General features: G+C 41.4%; 1 protein-coding gene across 3 annotated transcripts in view; it reads right to left on the bottom strand.

The window, feature by feature from the left end:
* Nucleotides 1-2,401: 2,401 nt before the first annotated feature.
* Nucleotides 2,402-15,561, bottom strand: part of LOC126262406 (uncharacterized) — an 89,720-nt gene continuing 76,560 nt past the window's right edge. For all 3 annotated transcript variants that reach the window (XM_049959030.1, XM_049959031.1, XM_049959028.1), the window contains exon 5: nt 2,402-4,698. In XM_049959030.1, coding sequence (XP_049814987.1) covers nt 3,574-4,698 — 1,125 coding nt within the window. In that variant the 3' untranslated portion in view covers nt 2,402-3,573. The remainder of the gene's footprint in view (nt 4,699-15,561) is intronic.

Here is a 15,561-nt window from a genome sequence, read left to right as displayed (position 1 = left end):
TCATTGTCTTCAAGGACGGTGTTGGTATTTTTGCTTCCAGGAGAGTGAAGATCGTCTGGACAGCTTCCAACAGATTCTCCATTACAAATCTGCAAACAACAAATCAGCTATATCAGCGTCATCTTCCTCTGAACCCGATACACTGCTTAACGAGCCACCACAACGTACACTTCTGAACAATGGCGTATTTGCACAAAACATGCACCAAAGACTATATTGTTTAACATGTGGTGGACAAGTTACCCCATATGAAAATGATTGTGTCTTAGTTACCATATTAATTTTCATTTCAATAAGAAGTGGTTGCAGTAGCACGTTTTGCCATGAATTAGATAATTTACATAAACAGTTTTCACAAACAGTATATACAAAATGCTTGTAAGTTACTTCGTAAAAAAACACTTTGATTTTGAATCTACTTTGCCAGAATGTGCAAATGTCAAAAGAAGTCATTGTGATTAAACCAAGTGTTTCCCATGGAACTGGAATTCCTGCTCTTATTTTTCAACAAGCTTCTAATGCATCATTAACGATCTCACAAATCATTGGAACATTCTCACTTTTATTAAATATGTAACATTCTGGCAACCCATAGGAATTTAACATGAAATTAAATTTCGAAACACTAAATTCCAACAGAATATCTTCCTGTATAGTTTGTATTACATCTAATTGAAAAACATCCAACGCATTTTGCAGTCTTCCACAAACAGCAATTCGTGCAAGTTTGTACAAAGTTTCCATTGTTAATAGAAGTGTACTTACTATTCCTGGCAGCTCGTTAGCGACAACAGAAGTTCTCGGAGTCGATTCAGAGGACATAATGTACAGACGACAATATCATGCCCCTTATATACTGGAGTGGTTGCTAACCAACTTCAGTTATCAATACTCATATGTCTGTCACTCCAAAAAGAAAACTTTTACACGTGCCAACCTTTTGCTGGCGTGGGTGCTTGCTCAGATAATTGTCCTAAAAGGACAAATTATCTCAGCGGGACAGGGACCGCCGCCATGCTGACCCGGGGGCCCCGGTGAGTAAATGACCTTGGGCGCATGTGGCATTGCGTGTTTGTTCATGTATATGGCTCCCATTGTATGACATCAGAAAATAGTTGCCCAGTAGATCTCTTACCGATGAAGTTAATCTCTGGGTAGTACCGACCCACTGTGTGTTGTATAGAGGCACTGCAATTGGTGTTTAAAACTTGGGCGAGGTGAAGGAGTTGGGCTGGTGACGCCAGTTTAGTATTTTGTGCAGTTTACGGAGACAGTGTGGCAACTTTGTCATTTAGGCCCCTGTTGATAGATGTAGCTGCGACTGTAGTTTTCCTCCCAAGGCCGAGCTACACAATATATGTACGTTCCAGGACTTTTAAGTAGTCGTGGATTATACACTGGTTTGGCGAAATTGTGTTTTTGTGAGGCCAATTGAGTGTCGTCCTGTGGACTCTTTGGGAGGAAGGAGTGGTTATTTTGCTGTGGTAGATACAGTGTGAGCCGTGTTAGAGAGAGAGAGAGATTTGCACTTGATGACTTTTAGGCAATTGGTAGAGCCCGATATTCTGTCCGGCTTGTCCAGAGGTAATTGGGCTGCTAGCTGTTTTTGGGAGTGGTTTGGTAGTGACTGGTGTGTACTGAGAAGGGCAAGCCTCGAACCCACTTATCATACAGCGGATCTAGAATTGGCTTGTGTATATTCGAATTGTTTCATCTAGATATGAGAGAATGCACCAGTAGGTTGAGTTGGTAAGTGACGGGAATAGCAAGAAACCATTTACAAGCAACATGTAACTAAACAAAAAAACTTGGTTAGTAAAAGTGATGAGTGGCCTGATTTAATTTAGGGAACTTCAGCAGGTCATGTAAAAGAGGCTCAGTTTTACTTGAATTGTTAATCAAGGTTAAGGCAAAAGAGGTGGTGGCACCTAGGTTTTCTGTTTATATTTTTGTTTGTTCCTGAATTTCCGTTTCTGTGGAGGGTGTGTAGTCTTTGCTGTCACTTGTTCACTTACGAGAATTGAACTTGTATTGAGATATCTGGTCCAAATAAAGACAAGTTTTTCTTTGGTCAAAAGAAATCTTTATGTGGCTGTGCCCTTAGTGGCTGTTGCATCTAATTCATTGTGTTGTAACTACAAGTTTAAGTGTCAATCTAAAAGTGATGTGTTTGAAAGATATTTAATTTCAAAGTCCAAGGGAAACTTATTTTGTTTGAAATTGAATGATGAACGATTTCTGAAAACAGTTTTATTATGTAAAGGTGAATCAGTAGAAACTCTTGCATACCGATGAAATCAAAGATTTAAGTTTCAGAGATATTACTAGCTTCCTGCGCAACATAATCTCGAGTTGGTATTAGGAAGCTTTTGTTTCAGTGAAAATCACTTAATTGCATTGGTATACGCAAACTACACAAGAGTCTGATACTAATAAAAGCTAACAAGATTACATTTAAGTAAGAAAAGTTCTAAGTGAGTACAAATCAGAACTGAAGTTAGCTGAAGTTGTTATGAAAAGTCAGCAATCATACTCACAGAGGTGTGGTGGTTAATCTGTGGGATACGTTACGTATCATTATTTATGTAGCAATGATAGACTACACACAAAGAAATAGAATAATCACTTCAGTTATCTTTATACCGGTATAAACATTGTCCAAATACGAGTTTAATATGAATCAGCCTTTGCACTCACTTAATACCCGAGATGAACGTTAAAAGTTATTAAAAGAGAGTTTGTTCTGCACTGGAAGGAAGTTGTTGCTTTTGAGGACAATTGCAAGCTGGATTTACAATTTAGCTTGACATAATATAAGCAGGTAATGTTTTGAAATAATTGTGGTGTCTTGTTTTGCATGATATGGAGATAACGGGTGTTGTTGCTGTATTCTGCTAGTCTCATCATTGCTAGTAGATAGTGACTGTCAGTGTCATTTAGATATTTCGGTGGTATCTATTTGTGGCGTAGTAGCATTGCTGTATGACCTCAAATTCTGCATAAAGTGAAAATGCTATTTGTTGTTATCTAGCATTTGAGTAAGCTGTCTCATCAGTGTTTATTATCGTTGCAGTTGCTAATCATGAAAGGGTTGATCTGTCCTCAATTCGTTGTCTAAGAGTGCAACTACTGTATAAGCTAGGCTTCAAGTGTTTGCCACGGGCTCGGCTACTATTGGAATCTTCTGTGATCAGATAGTGATCCACAGTCATAATACCAACTGTCAATACAAAAACTGTACCTAATTCTTGCTGTATAGGTCGAATGGTTCGCTCAAGCAATTTTGAGCAGCAGAAAGCCATACATCGCGACATTGGTACAGTACGATCCCTTGGCGTTTTCAGCTAGATCTCGAGTTTCAACCAGTTGGCGCATTACAAGGGTTGGTGCATGAATTGTGTGGTAGTAGACAGGGAAGTGGCAGAGATGAGGGGGTGACCTGATCGTGTCCACTCATGCCTTCCATAAGGGGGGAATGTCAGAGCAGGCTACAGAGAGATAGGTGCCATATTCCAGAGTCCATGTTTTACTGTGTCCTGCACTGCTAACAGAGAGACGTGTTGGATGGTACTGTCATGGCGGTGGCACTTCAGGATCAGGCAGCTCACACCTCACACTAACATCACACGTGTCTACGTTGGCAGCGGTAGGCGAGGTGGCGGAGGCAGTGTCATGGCACGGAGGTGGTGCAGAGACAGTGTCGTGCATTTGCTGTTCGAGGTATTGTTTGTACAGGTCGCGCTGCTGTGTGATGCGCAGCAGCTCCCCCCTGAGGCGCCTGAGCTCAGCAATGAGTGCGCGGTTAGTGCCCCTGAGCTCCTGGCGCTGCTGCAGCCACTTGCTGCGGCATTTCTGTGAGTAGCTACGGTTCTTGAGTGCGCGCCGCTTCTGCTTGATTCTGACCACTTCTTCACGTGGGTAGCCGTGCAGCTTCTTGTTGAGCTCAAGCGCTGACAGTGACATTAATGCCTCATCATTGAGGATGTCCCTGGAGGAGGAGGCATCTGATGCGGGATTCTGCCGCGACAGCAGCGACACCAGCTCATGGTGGTGCTGGTTGTGGTATTGTTGTACTGTGGGTGAGATGGAGCCATCACACAGCTGCCGCACTGGCACTTTCTCCTCGCCACGGTGCTGGTTGTGTGGTGCACGATCAGTCGGCAGTCCGCAGCAGTCTAGCCTGGAGGCGGACGTGGCCCCCAGTATCCCACTGGCAGAGGCCAGCACAGGCACGTCCTGTGGCTCAATCATATTGTCCGCTGTGCAGTTGGGTCGCAGGTCCAGCTGCTCTGGCACCAGACAGTGCATAGCTGACTGTGGGAACCATTCCACGTCACCAGAGAGCACGGTGGCCGAGGCTGCAGTGGCAGTGGCCGAGACGTGCGGGGGTGACATGCACACTGACTGTGTGTCGACTTGCGTGCCCGGGTTTTGCAGCCCCACCAACCCTGGTTCCGCATCGTGCTGTGGCACTGCTTCGAGAAGCACACTGGTTTGCCGCTGGCCTGGGCTGTGCAGTAATTGTGCATCCTCACCCGGTGGCGTCGGCTGGCGACGTGTTGGTGATGGCTGAAGCAGCAGCATCGACAGCAGGGGGTGCTTCAGTTGCGAAGGCGGTGTCTCGACAACCACACCCTCTTCGAGTTTCGTGGCACCCTCCAGCTGGTCCAGCTCGAACTGCTTGAGGTGTGTGTCTGTCTATGGACACAAGATAAGTACTTTTTGTATTTTTTCTTTTGAAAATGAATGAGACATTCAGTGTAAAACCAAGACAAGTGCTAACATTGACATAAAAACAACTCCGAGAGTAATGGTGAGCCACATGAGATTGGTGTTAAGTGAACAAAGTACTGCTGTTCATAACATCAGAACCTTTCTGATGTTTTAATTTGGATTATGGCATCTCTCAGTCAACTGAAGGCTAATAATGAATGCTAGTCAAACACATTAAATGTGATGAACAGCAAAATGATTGAAAAGATTGGTTGTGTTAAAGTGGGAATAGTATCGTCAAATGCTGCATTGAGGGCAGAGCTTTGTGAGAATGGTGACACTAGAAACTGAAATGCAGAAATTAAAGGAACAGGATGGCTGACGTGGAAACTTGTTTAAAAGCTGACAGTGGTCCTATAAGAAAACGATGCTCTTCTGTACAGTTCAGTAATGAACAGAAATTCAAATGAGTTCACTGTCTTATTGAGACAAAGACCACAATTTAAAATCAGAAATCTCCACAGTTGAGTCAAATTTAGAGATGCACATAGTGTGTGTCAGTGGCAGCACCTAAGGACAAATAGGTGAAGTACTTAATGAAGTTACATTTAGGAGTAGCTCTGTAATGCAAAATATAAGTAAATTAGAAATAATATAATCTTAAACAAACCAATAACAGGTAAATTTTTGTGTCAAATTAAAGAATTTGCAGGAATTTGGTTTTTCAAGACATTTTCACAGTAATGTTGTAAGGGGCGTGTACAAGTGGAATATTTTTCTGGGGATGGGAAATCCCATCCAGTACACTTCACTCACTATTGTAGAGATAATTTTACACCCCATACGACAGACACACAGAAAATTAAATTTGTTGAAAAACTTTTACAACCAGATGTTGTGACATGAGGAAATCAAAGTAACTTACAAAATTTAAGTTACCAGTAGTTTGAAACAGTTTTCTTAGCAATTTCTGGTCTGATTCCAAAGAGGTTACTATCCAGAATGCTTTTCTGAATGGACCACCTTATCAGCAAGGAAAAGGTAGCATGAAAGATTTCTGCAAAAATCAGATAAAAAAGCTTCTACATGTTGAAAGGCCTCTTGGAATGTTAACCGAAATTGCCACTCTGAGGAGACATCTGCCCAAGAGCTTGCAGTGGAATTCAGTAAATACATTTCATCACTCAAGGGAGCAGTTTCTTTTTTTTTTTTTTTTTTTTACTATCTTGAAAAGTTGGATAGTACCTTAAAACATACATTAAGTATTTTCAAACCTCAGGGAACAGGGAACTAACATCTGAGAGGTTGACATCCAAACAGGAACTACACAGTGTGGTAGAGAAAATAACTGCAGAAGTTATCCTCCACGCAGAAGCCAGGAGATGTACCAGAATTCAGAACATTGGAGTACTATAGGAGTAATAGTGGATGAAGAAAATATACAGTGCATTGAGAGAGAGAGAGAGAGAGAGAGAGAGAGAGAGAGAGAGAGAGAGAGAGAGAGAGAGAGAGTGTGAGGGGGAGGGAGAGAGAGAGAGTGAGTGAAGCACATGTAAGACATGGTTGGATGTCAATGTAACTTCGTACATGTGCTACATGTACATACCAATGATGGGTATGCAAATGATTTTAGAGCTGCAGGTCCCTGTGACAGGTAGAATGGCAACCAGTGTGCATTAGAGTTTTTCATGTTAAAACTTGCCACCAGACCTGGCAGGATATATAAGGGATGTGAACAGCATCAGATGTTAAGTGATCACTGTGAAGGACACAAAAATACTGCATACTCATGAGAGACAGCATAATTAGTACTTGAAAAAATTTGAAAGGAGCCTCACTGTGGGTCTCCATTACACCAGATATTCAAATAGAGTGTTTTCCTATGTTAAAAATATGCTTCTGATTGTTGTTATTCTGATTGATTATAACATATAACAGCATTTACAGTCAACATTCTCATAAAATATGTTCTAGTTTACTCATACTGAGTAGGAAGGGGTGATCTGCATCCACTGTCTTAGGAGAAGAAAAACTTCTTAGCCAAGATTGCTATAAAAACATTGTATTGTGGATGACTGGCTTCTGTAAAACTTATGTTATCATCATCAGATCTTTGCACAGATTATTGTAAACATCTTGTGCCAGATGCACACAAAATCTTTCCAATAAATCTCCACATGCACAACCTACGACATGAATAATGTGTTGGCACATCAAAAGTAAAAGTTAAAATTACTATGTACACTATGTAGTAAACAGCTCAAGCAAGAAAACAAATTGGTATCATGAAATAGACGAAGACTTAAGGCAGATAGGGATCAACAGGCAAATGATAGGAGACAGGAAATACTTCAGAAACAAAGTTAGGAGTGCAAAATTTATTGTAAAGGAGAGAAAGAAGACAGGAACATTATGGACAGAGCAAAGGAAACAGGAGCACAGCCAAAGGATGAAGAGATTTTGGGAAGAGAAGAGGAAGAGAGGAAAGAAGTGAAAATTGTGTCATCATGTGATTTTCGAGTTCAAACACTGTCCATAAGGGCAACAATGAAATGAATGAATGAATGAATGTATGTACACAAATCGCCACAAGTTAAAATTACTATGTACACAAACCACCACAACATTTCATCCATAAGATCACACATTGTGCCTGCTAGAGCGCCACAAGTCTTGTTACTGAGGGAGTAGGGCAATAGCGAAAGATGAAAACCAACTGGAACTGGCATGAAGACACAATGAGGTCAAAGAAAAAATAAATAAAAAGAATTGTAATGAAGGTTGTAGATGGATAAGGGTGAAGAAGGAGAGTTGTCAGATGTGACTAGTTAGGTGAATTTGTATGTGTGAATGGAAATAGAGAGGAGGAGTGCGGGGTGGGAAAGAGTTGGTTGAATGCATTTAACATTTTTGGTTTCTCTATTATCAATGAAGTATATTTAGTGTCAGATCAAGTTCATCTCTGTTTTCCCCTGGGCTTGGTTGTGCTACTGGCTTTTAGGCCCACATTACCATGAAGGAGTCCACTTGCTCTCCTTTCTTTGGGGGGGCACCAGGTGCCTGTTGCATTGTGCAACTGTGTCAAGGCTGAATTAGGCTGTTTGGCGCCACTCAAGTGTCATTCGGCCTATTTCTTAAACTGAATGGGCTACAACAAAGGTCATCGTTACAAAGCCGATAGGTAAGATTCACCTCTGTGGATGCTTCAGTGTATGCATCTTTCACAGTCCATGACAGATATGTACCCTTTCCCCAGGCCTGATGAGCTGCTTGTAAAATTATGATGTGGCCAGTACTTTTCCAAGATTGATTTGTCAGAAGGATACCTCCAGCTCCCCTTGGATAAGGTCACTAGGCGCCTTCTCACTGCCAATACACCTTTCAGCCTATATCAATATCAACGCTTGCCTTTGGTGTCACGAGTGCACCTGCAATTTTTCTGTGCTTTTTAGAACAGTTGACAGCCTCTGTGCATGGCTGAATCAATTACCTCGATGATATTGCTGTTTAAGGTTCTTCCACTGAAGACCACCTTAGAAATCTCTGACTGTTGTTTTCTTTTTTGTAGTCTGTGGTTCTCAAGTGCAATCTTGCCAAATCTCAATTTTTTCACCCATCAATTGTGTGTCTAGATTTTGAGGTTTCTCACACAGGAATCAAGCTGCTGCAACAGCATGTTGACGCAATTGTGGCTTTGCCACAGCCGACCTCTGTCAAGGAACTGCATGCATTTCTAGGTAAAGTTGTGTATTACCATAAGTTTTTACCAGATGCATCCACTGTTGCTCAGTCCCTTTACATGCTTTTGCGTAAAAATGTGCCTTTTTCTGGTATCCAGCTCGTGACCGAGCTTTCAATTTGTTTAAATCTAAGCTTCAATCTGCCCTGTGTCTGGCCACTTTTCAGCTAGGTCAGCATCTCAGGTTGGCTACAGATGCCTCTCAACATGGTCTTGATGCACAAATACGCAGACATATCTGAAGACTAACTAAGACTAACTCCAGCTCAGCTGTGGTATTCTCAGACTGAAAAGGAGGCTTTAGCAATTGTGTTTGCCCTCAAGAAGTTTCATGTCTTCTTGTATGGTTCTAAGTACCATTTAGTCACGGATCACAGGCCATTGGTTGCTGTGCCACACAAGTCAGTGCACCATTTGGAGCAGTGGGCTCTCTTTCCTCTCCCGTTATAATTAACATATTCATTACCGGCTGACATCACAACACACCAACGCCGATGACTTAACTCGCATTTTGATGGGCCGGATCCAGCTTTCCAGCAGAACGAGTTGCTTTGTTTCCATTTCGATTTTGAGAAACAGAACACAGCCTATGGTTTTCCCATTACTATTGCCATGATAGCATCACCTGTTACCACGGATCCTATACTTAGTTGGATCCTCCCTTTTGTGCCGCACAACTGGCTGGAAAAACCCAGGGCCGTATCTCGGATCCCTTGCATAATTGTTTTGCTGTCCAGCACCACCTTTCTGTGTTTCATGGGTTCTTTTGTTAGTGATGGATGACACAGCTCCCTGGCATGTGATTACCAATTCCCTTGTCGGTCATTGCCGGACCTCTCGCACCAAATCTTTGGCCCGTTGGCATTTGTATTGGCTGGGCATAAATGAGGACATTATGCCACTTATTCGTGCATGTGGGCTTTTTTTTTTTTGCCCCCTGGCCAATGCCGCAGCACCTGTGAGAATGTCTACATGTCGATTTTGCTGGGCCCTTCCTAAATCAGTATCAGATCATTGTAATGGACACCTATTCCAAGTTTCCCCATGTGGCAATTTGCTCATCCATGTCCATGACAGAAACTATTTCGGCCCTGTCTAAGATTTTTGCAATTGAGGGACTTCTGTAGTCTCCCTGTTTGTTTCTAGAGTTTTTGCATCTTTATGTCAGGCTAGTGGCGTTCTCCATCTCTCAGCTTCCCTGTTTCATGTTCAATCTAATGGTGAGGCCAAAAGCATGGTTTTTAGGTTTAAAACACTGAAAGTACGTATCTGCCATGTCCCCTGAAGCTGCTTTAGATAGTTTTTTTGAGTTTGTATAGTTTCACCTCTGGGACAGAACGGGACAGGGAGGGAGGGGAGGAGGGGGGGGGGGGGAGGACCACCTACAGATCCTCCATTATCTGCTGCATTCGGCATCACTGACTCTGTGATGGTTCCAGCTGGCTGCACCTGTTTGGGCTCGTGGTTTTGGCCACTGGCCGAACTGGGTTCCTACCATCATTGAGCGTCACCAGGGCTGTCACTTGTGTGTCGTCCACAATCCTGATGGGTGGATGTCCTGTCCCTGCAACAACCTGCAGCACTGCACAGTGGGGCCGACTCCGGAGTGCCCACAGCTTCCCCTGGCCCCACCCTCACCGATGTCCTGTGTCAGAAGGCCCAGTTCGCACTACACAGCCTGGCAGATCACTGTCTGGGGTTCCTGCCTCTGTCCCCACTCCTCGACTTTCATAGCGAGTGCAGTCTCCACTGCCCCTGATGCCGCAGCCCCTGCTACCACCTCCGTTGCTGGGTCCTGTGCAGCTGTCATCTCTGACGCCCCACTGAGTCATCCGGTGCCAACTGATACCTTGACAAAGAAGGTCTTTGCTAGGGAGATGTCATCCCCAGTCCTGCCACACAATCTCTCACGAGTGGGAGGAATATGCAGCAATCCGCCCCCTCATTTCTTCTACACCTACCAGCCGGTGTCTGATTGCCATATGCTGCAGCTGCTGCAATCATTGGGTGACGAAATGGACATCAGCGCCGCCACTGGTGTTTTCTGTAACTCATAATCTCAATGCCTTGTGAGATCAGTGCGTCAACTTGTGGTTGTCACTATTTGCCTGATAGTTACGTAATTGCATGACAAATTTGAAAATGAGTTTATTAAAGTACCGAACCAAAGAGAACTGGTTTCAAATCTGGCTTGGAATTCAGTTTTAATGAACGACCTGCGTTGGGAAAGAATACGAGGTGTGGCTAGAAAAAAACCGGACTAGTACTGGTGAAACAATAAAACGAATGCAACAAGGCTGAAAGTCACGTGGCCTGTCACGTGACTCTCGCTCCGCCTACTGCTCGAGTTTCATCTGCCTCCTGCACTCAGTCTGTCCGTGGCGTCTGTTTTAAGTAGTTGATGTTTTGTCTGTGCGTCGGAAAATGTTGAGTGTACAGAAAGAACAGCGTGTTAACATCAAATTTTGTTTCAAACTAGGAAAATCTGCAAGTGAAACGTTTGTAATGTTACAACAAGTGTACGGCGATGATTGTTTATCGCGAACACAAGTGTTTGAGTGGTTTAAATGATTTAAAGATGGCCGCGAAGACACCAGTGATGACACTCGCACTGGCAGACCATTGTCAGCAAAAACTGATGCAAACATTGAAAAAATCGGTAAACTTGTTCGACAAGATCGCTGTTTAACAATCAGAGTAGTGTCTGAGTTAACAGGAGTTGACAAGGAAAGTGTTAGGCAGATTCTTCATGAAAGTTTCAACATGAACAAAGTGTGTTCAAAAATGGTTCCAAAGTGTCTCTCAATTGAACAGAAGGAACGCCAAAGAATAATTTGTTCTGACATCCTGGAAAACATTGAAAGTGATCCCACCTTCTTACAAAATGTTATTACTTGCGATGAATCGTGGTTTTTTACTTACGATCCCGAAACTAAACGCCAATCGATGCATTGGAAAACTCCTGGTTCTCCACGACAAAAAAAAGCACGAATGTCAGAATCGAAATTCAAGGCAATGATGATTGTTTTTTTTTGACATCAAAGGGATTGTGCACATTGATTGGGTACCAGAGGGACAAACAGTGAATCAGCATTACTACATTAGCGTCCTGGCTACCCTATGTGAGCGAGTACGGAGAAAATGGAACGATTTGTGGAGAAAAAAGTCGTGGATCCTTCACCAAGACAATGCCCCAGCTCACAGTGCGTTGTCAGTGAAGACGTTTTTGGCAAAACACAACATTCCCATCTTAGATCATCCACCCTACTCACCTGATTTGGCCCCCTGTGACTTTTTTCTTTTCCCTAAAGTCAAGTCAGCTTTGAAAGGAACTAGATTTGAGACTGTTGAAGCAGTAAAAGAAAAAGCGACGGAAGTAATGTATGGACTTACCGAAAATGATCTGCAGCATTGCTATGAACAGTGGAAAATTCGTATGGAGCGGTGTAGAGACCGAGGAGGAGAGTACATTGAAGGAGATAACATGAAATTGTAAATAATGGTAAATAAATGTTTTTTCCAGCATCAGTCCGGTTTTTTTCTAGCCGCACCTCGTATGGAAGTCACAGTGCTCAAGATATTTGCAAAAAAGTAACATGGATTTCTGCAAATGTTTTTCTTGACAATTTCACTAGAAAGAAAAATCAAAGCATTTTGAAGGATGCCATCCCTAGAAAGAAAAACATATTTAACAAAAGTAAGTGAAGCCTGAACTGAGCTTTTATTTTATACATTGTGCAGAATTTTGTGGTGGAACATTTTTGCAATACATACTATACATACAAGTTCTAACAATATTGTTACTCATTACTATCCTGTAGTTCGTGCATTACTTTCACATTTTGATGAGCTGTATAAATGGAAACAATGTGAGTCCAACTAGCTCCAGTTATAATACAATTTCTGGCCTTAATACAGCAAATTTTGAGAATAAAATTTGATTTTTGAAAAGTTTGTACACTTCTCCTAGGTTTCCTAAAATTGATGTGTTTTGAACAATCATTGGCTTGCCATCACGATCTTTGCTCATAGAAATGTAATAGTGTTTGTCAGGCATTCACCTGCTAATATTATTATTGCAATAAAACTCTTTCGCTAACAGAACTGTTTTAGCAGACAAGGACTGTCCAGGCCTAAGGTCAGGAGTAGTTTACTTCCACTATTTTTCCCCCTTGCCATGTAGCTGCTTACTCCAAACTCTTTCTGTATAAGTGCACAGGCAACTTTGGTTAGGGGAGTTAAAACCAAAAATTTTTCACTTTTACTAGAAATGTGAAACTTGTCTTTAAACCGGTCAATCATTTGTGTTTGTGTATCATTACAGGGACACATATTTTCTGATTATCACCCCTTTCTCTCTGAAAGAATGTTTCACTTAATTTCAATGTAATTTTGTCGGCTTTATTTTGCAACATTTCTTTGAGCTGATACAATCCTTTATTACTGGGGATATACGAGAGTCACTCCAAAAGAGATGCACACTATTTTTGTAAAAATACAGTTTTCATTCTAAATGTGTGAAAGTCTTACACTGTGTAGATACAACCTTCCTGCTTGTTTTCAAACTTAGTTCAACCTGTTCCCATGAGTGGCGCCATCACAGCATGTCTTCAAGATGGCTGCTACACTTGACGTTTGTCAGAAGCAACGTACTGTCATAGAATTCCTATGCTGTGAAAATGAGGCAGTGGGAAACATCCACAAGAGGTTGAAAAAGGTGTATGGAGATGTTGTTGTTGATCGCAATACAGTTAGTCGGTGGGCAAGCAGGTTACATGATGAAAGTGGGCACGGCAATATTGAGGATTGTCCTCGCAGCGGCAGGCCTCATACTGCACACACTCCAGACAATGCGCAGAGAGTTAACGAATTAATGACTGCTGACAGACGCATCACAGTGAATGAATTGTCACGTTACGTTGGGGTAGGGGAATGAAGTGTTTGCAGAATACTGGAAGTGTTGGCATTAAAAAAGGTTTGTGCCAGCTGGGTTCCCAGGATGTTGACACTGGCTCACAAAGAAACAAGAAAAATGGTATGCAGCGAACTTTTGGAACAGTACGAGGATGGTAAAGACAAATTTCTTGCAAGAATTGTGACAGGTGCTGAAACATGGCCCCATCATTTTTCACCAGAGATGAAGAGGCAATCAATGGAGTGGCGTCATGCAAATTCACCCAAGAAAAAAAAAAGAAAAAAAAAATTCAAAACCAAACCTTCTGCTGGAAAAGTTATGGCTACGGTGTTTTTCAATTCCGAAGGACTCTTGCTTATGGACATCATGCCAAGTGGAACCACCATAAATTCTGATGCATATGTGACGACACTGAAGAAACTTCAAGATCGACTGAGTGTGTTCGACCACATTGGCAAAAGCAGGATGTTTTGCTGTTGTATGACAATGCACAGCCACATGTCAGTCAAAAAACCATGGAAGCGATCACAAAACTGATGGACAACACTGAAACACCCGCCTTACAGTCCTGACCTGGCTCCATGTGACTATCATCTCTTTGGGAAACTGAAAGACTCTCTTCGTGGAAAAAGGTTTGAAGCTGATGACTCCCTTGTGCAGGCTGCCAAACAGTGGCTCCAACAGGTTGGTCCAGAATTTTACCGTGCGGGTATACAGGTGGCGTAAGGCAGTTGAGAGGGATGGAAATTATGCGGAGAAATGAAAATATTGTCCCTAAAGGATGTATCTACACACTGTAAAACTTTCAAATATGTAGAATAAAAGATGGATTTTTAAAAAGATAGTGTGCATTTCTTTTGGAGTGACCCTCGCATCTATTGAAGGCAAAGAGATGTTCAACAAATGCAAGCCTTTTTCAGCCACAAACTCAGGGTCTTCAGATGTGCTACAACTCAGTCGTATCTTTCCATAAGTTTCTTTGCTTTCAGTTATCAGTAGATAATTTCTCTCTACATGAAGTGCAGATTTTCATTCTTTCTTCCGTACCCATGTTCAGATCAATCATCCAAGAAGTTGCATTCCCATTATACTTGCCCAGTGTGAATTTCTTTTTAAGGGATTGCAACAAGATTTGTACCACTTTTTATCCATAGTGTGTTTTATTAAGCAATCAAAGAAAGATAAATCACAAGCAACAAAAAGATGAAAGCTATAAGAAGTATAAAAATGTAAATATCTTTTTTATTTAAATAATATTAACACATTACCTGTTAAGAGTAAAAAAAGCAACACTTTTTTGAAACACCATTACACAAACCTAGTAATGCATGCCAGTGAAGTTAAGTGCTGGAATCCTCAGACTGTACTGAATCTTACTGCATTCTGTGCAAAATGCCACTACTACTATTTCAGAAAGATTGCTACAAATAAAATTGAATAATGCATCATATGTTGCGTTGCAGAAACCTGCTCCCCTTTCCCCTTTCAGTGCTTTGGTAATTTTTTTTTCAAGAATTGATCTCTACTGAAGTTCATCATTTTGTGAGTAAAATTTAAAGTTTTCATTTGATTATTATTTATTGGTAGTATTTATTTTCTGATATGTTAATTGTAATTCATTAATCATAAGCCAAACAGCTTTACAAGTTGATCTGACATCCACTGAACACACCTTGTAAACTGGATTAAATGGTTCTGGGTGCACAAGTAAAATAAAAAATACTTAATGCGCAGCTTGCAGAGTACATTTTTCTTTTAAACTACTGCAGTTTATACACCACCACTGCAGAATTGCACTACAGTTAATTTGTTAATATCATTTTAACTTTAGTTTTATGGATTGTAGTTTTATGAACCAGTCTGCAAAAGTTCTGATGTAGTTAGCAAAGGAAATTTCAGTAAAATTCAATTTATTTCAGTATATTCCTCCTGGAATACCATCATGAGATTTAGCACACACGTTACAGATAGTGCACAAATAACCTTTTTTTTTCCAAAACAAAAAAATCTACTTTCAAAATTTTAAGAATTAAAAAAATTGGTTTTGGAAAATTCTATATTTTTGTGGATCTTGTAAAGTAGCACACATTTTTAAACCTTGGAAGAAACTAAATAAAGTGGTACAAATTTCAGTCTGTAACAAATAATTTTGGGGATGTGGCCTCTTTAAGGTTTCAAAGCATGCCAAAACTGC

Source organism: Schistocerca nitens, chromosome 6 (assembly GCF_023898315.1).
Source record: "Schistocerca nitens isolate TAMUIC-IGC-003100 chromosome 6, iqSchNite1.1, whole genome shotgun sequence".
In the NCBI taxonomy this organism is placed as follows: domain Eukaryota; kingdom Metazoa; phylum Arthropoda; class Insecta; order Orthoptera; family Acrididae; genus Schistocerca; species Schistocerca nitens.
This window is presented reverse-complemented; position numbering and strand designations above follow the sequence as displayed.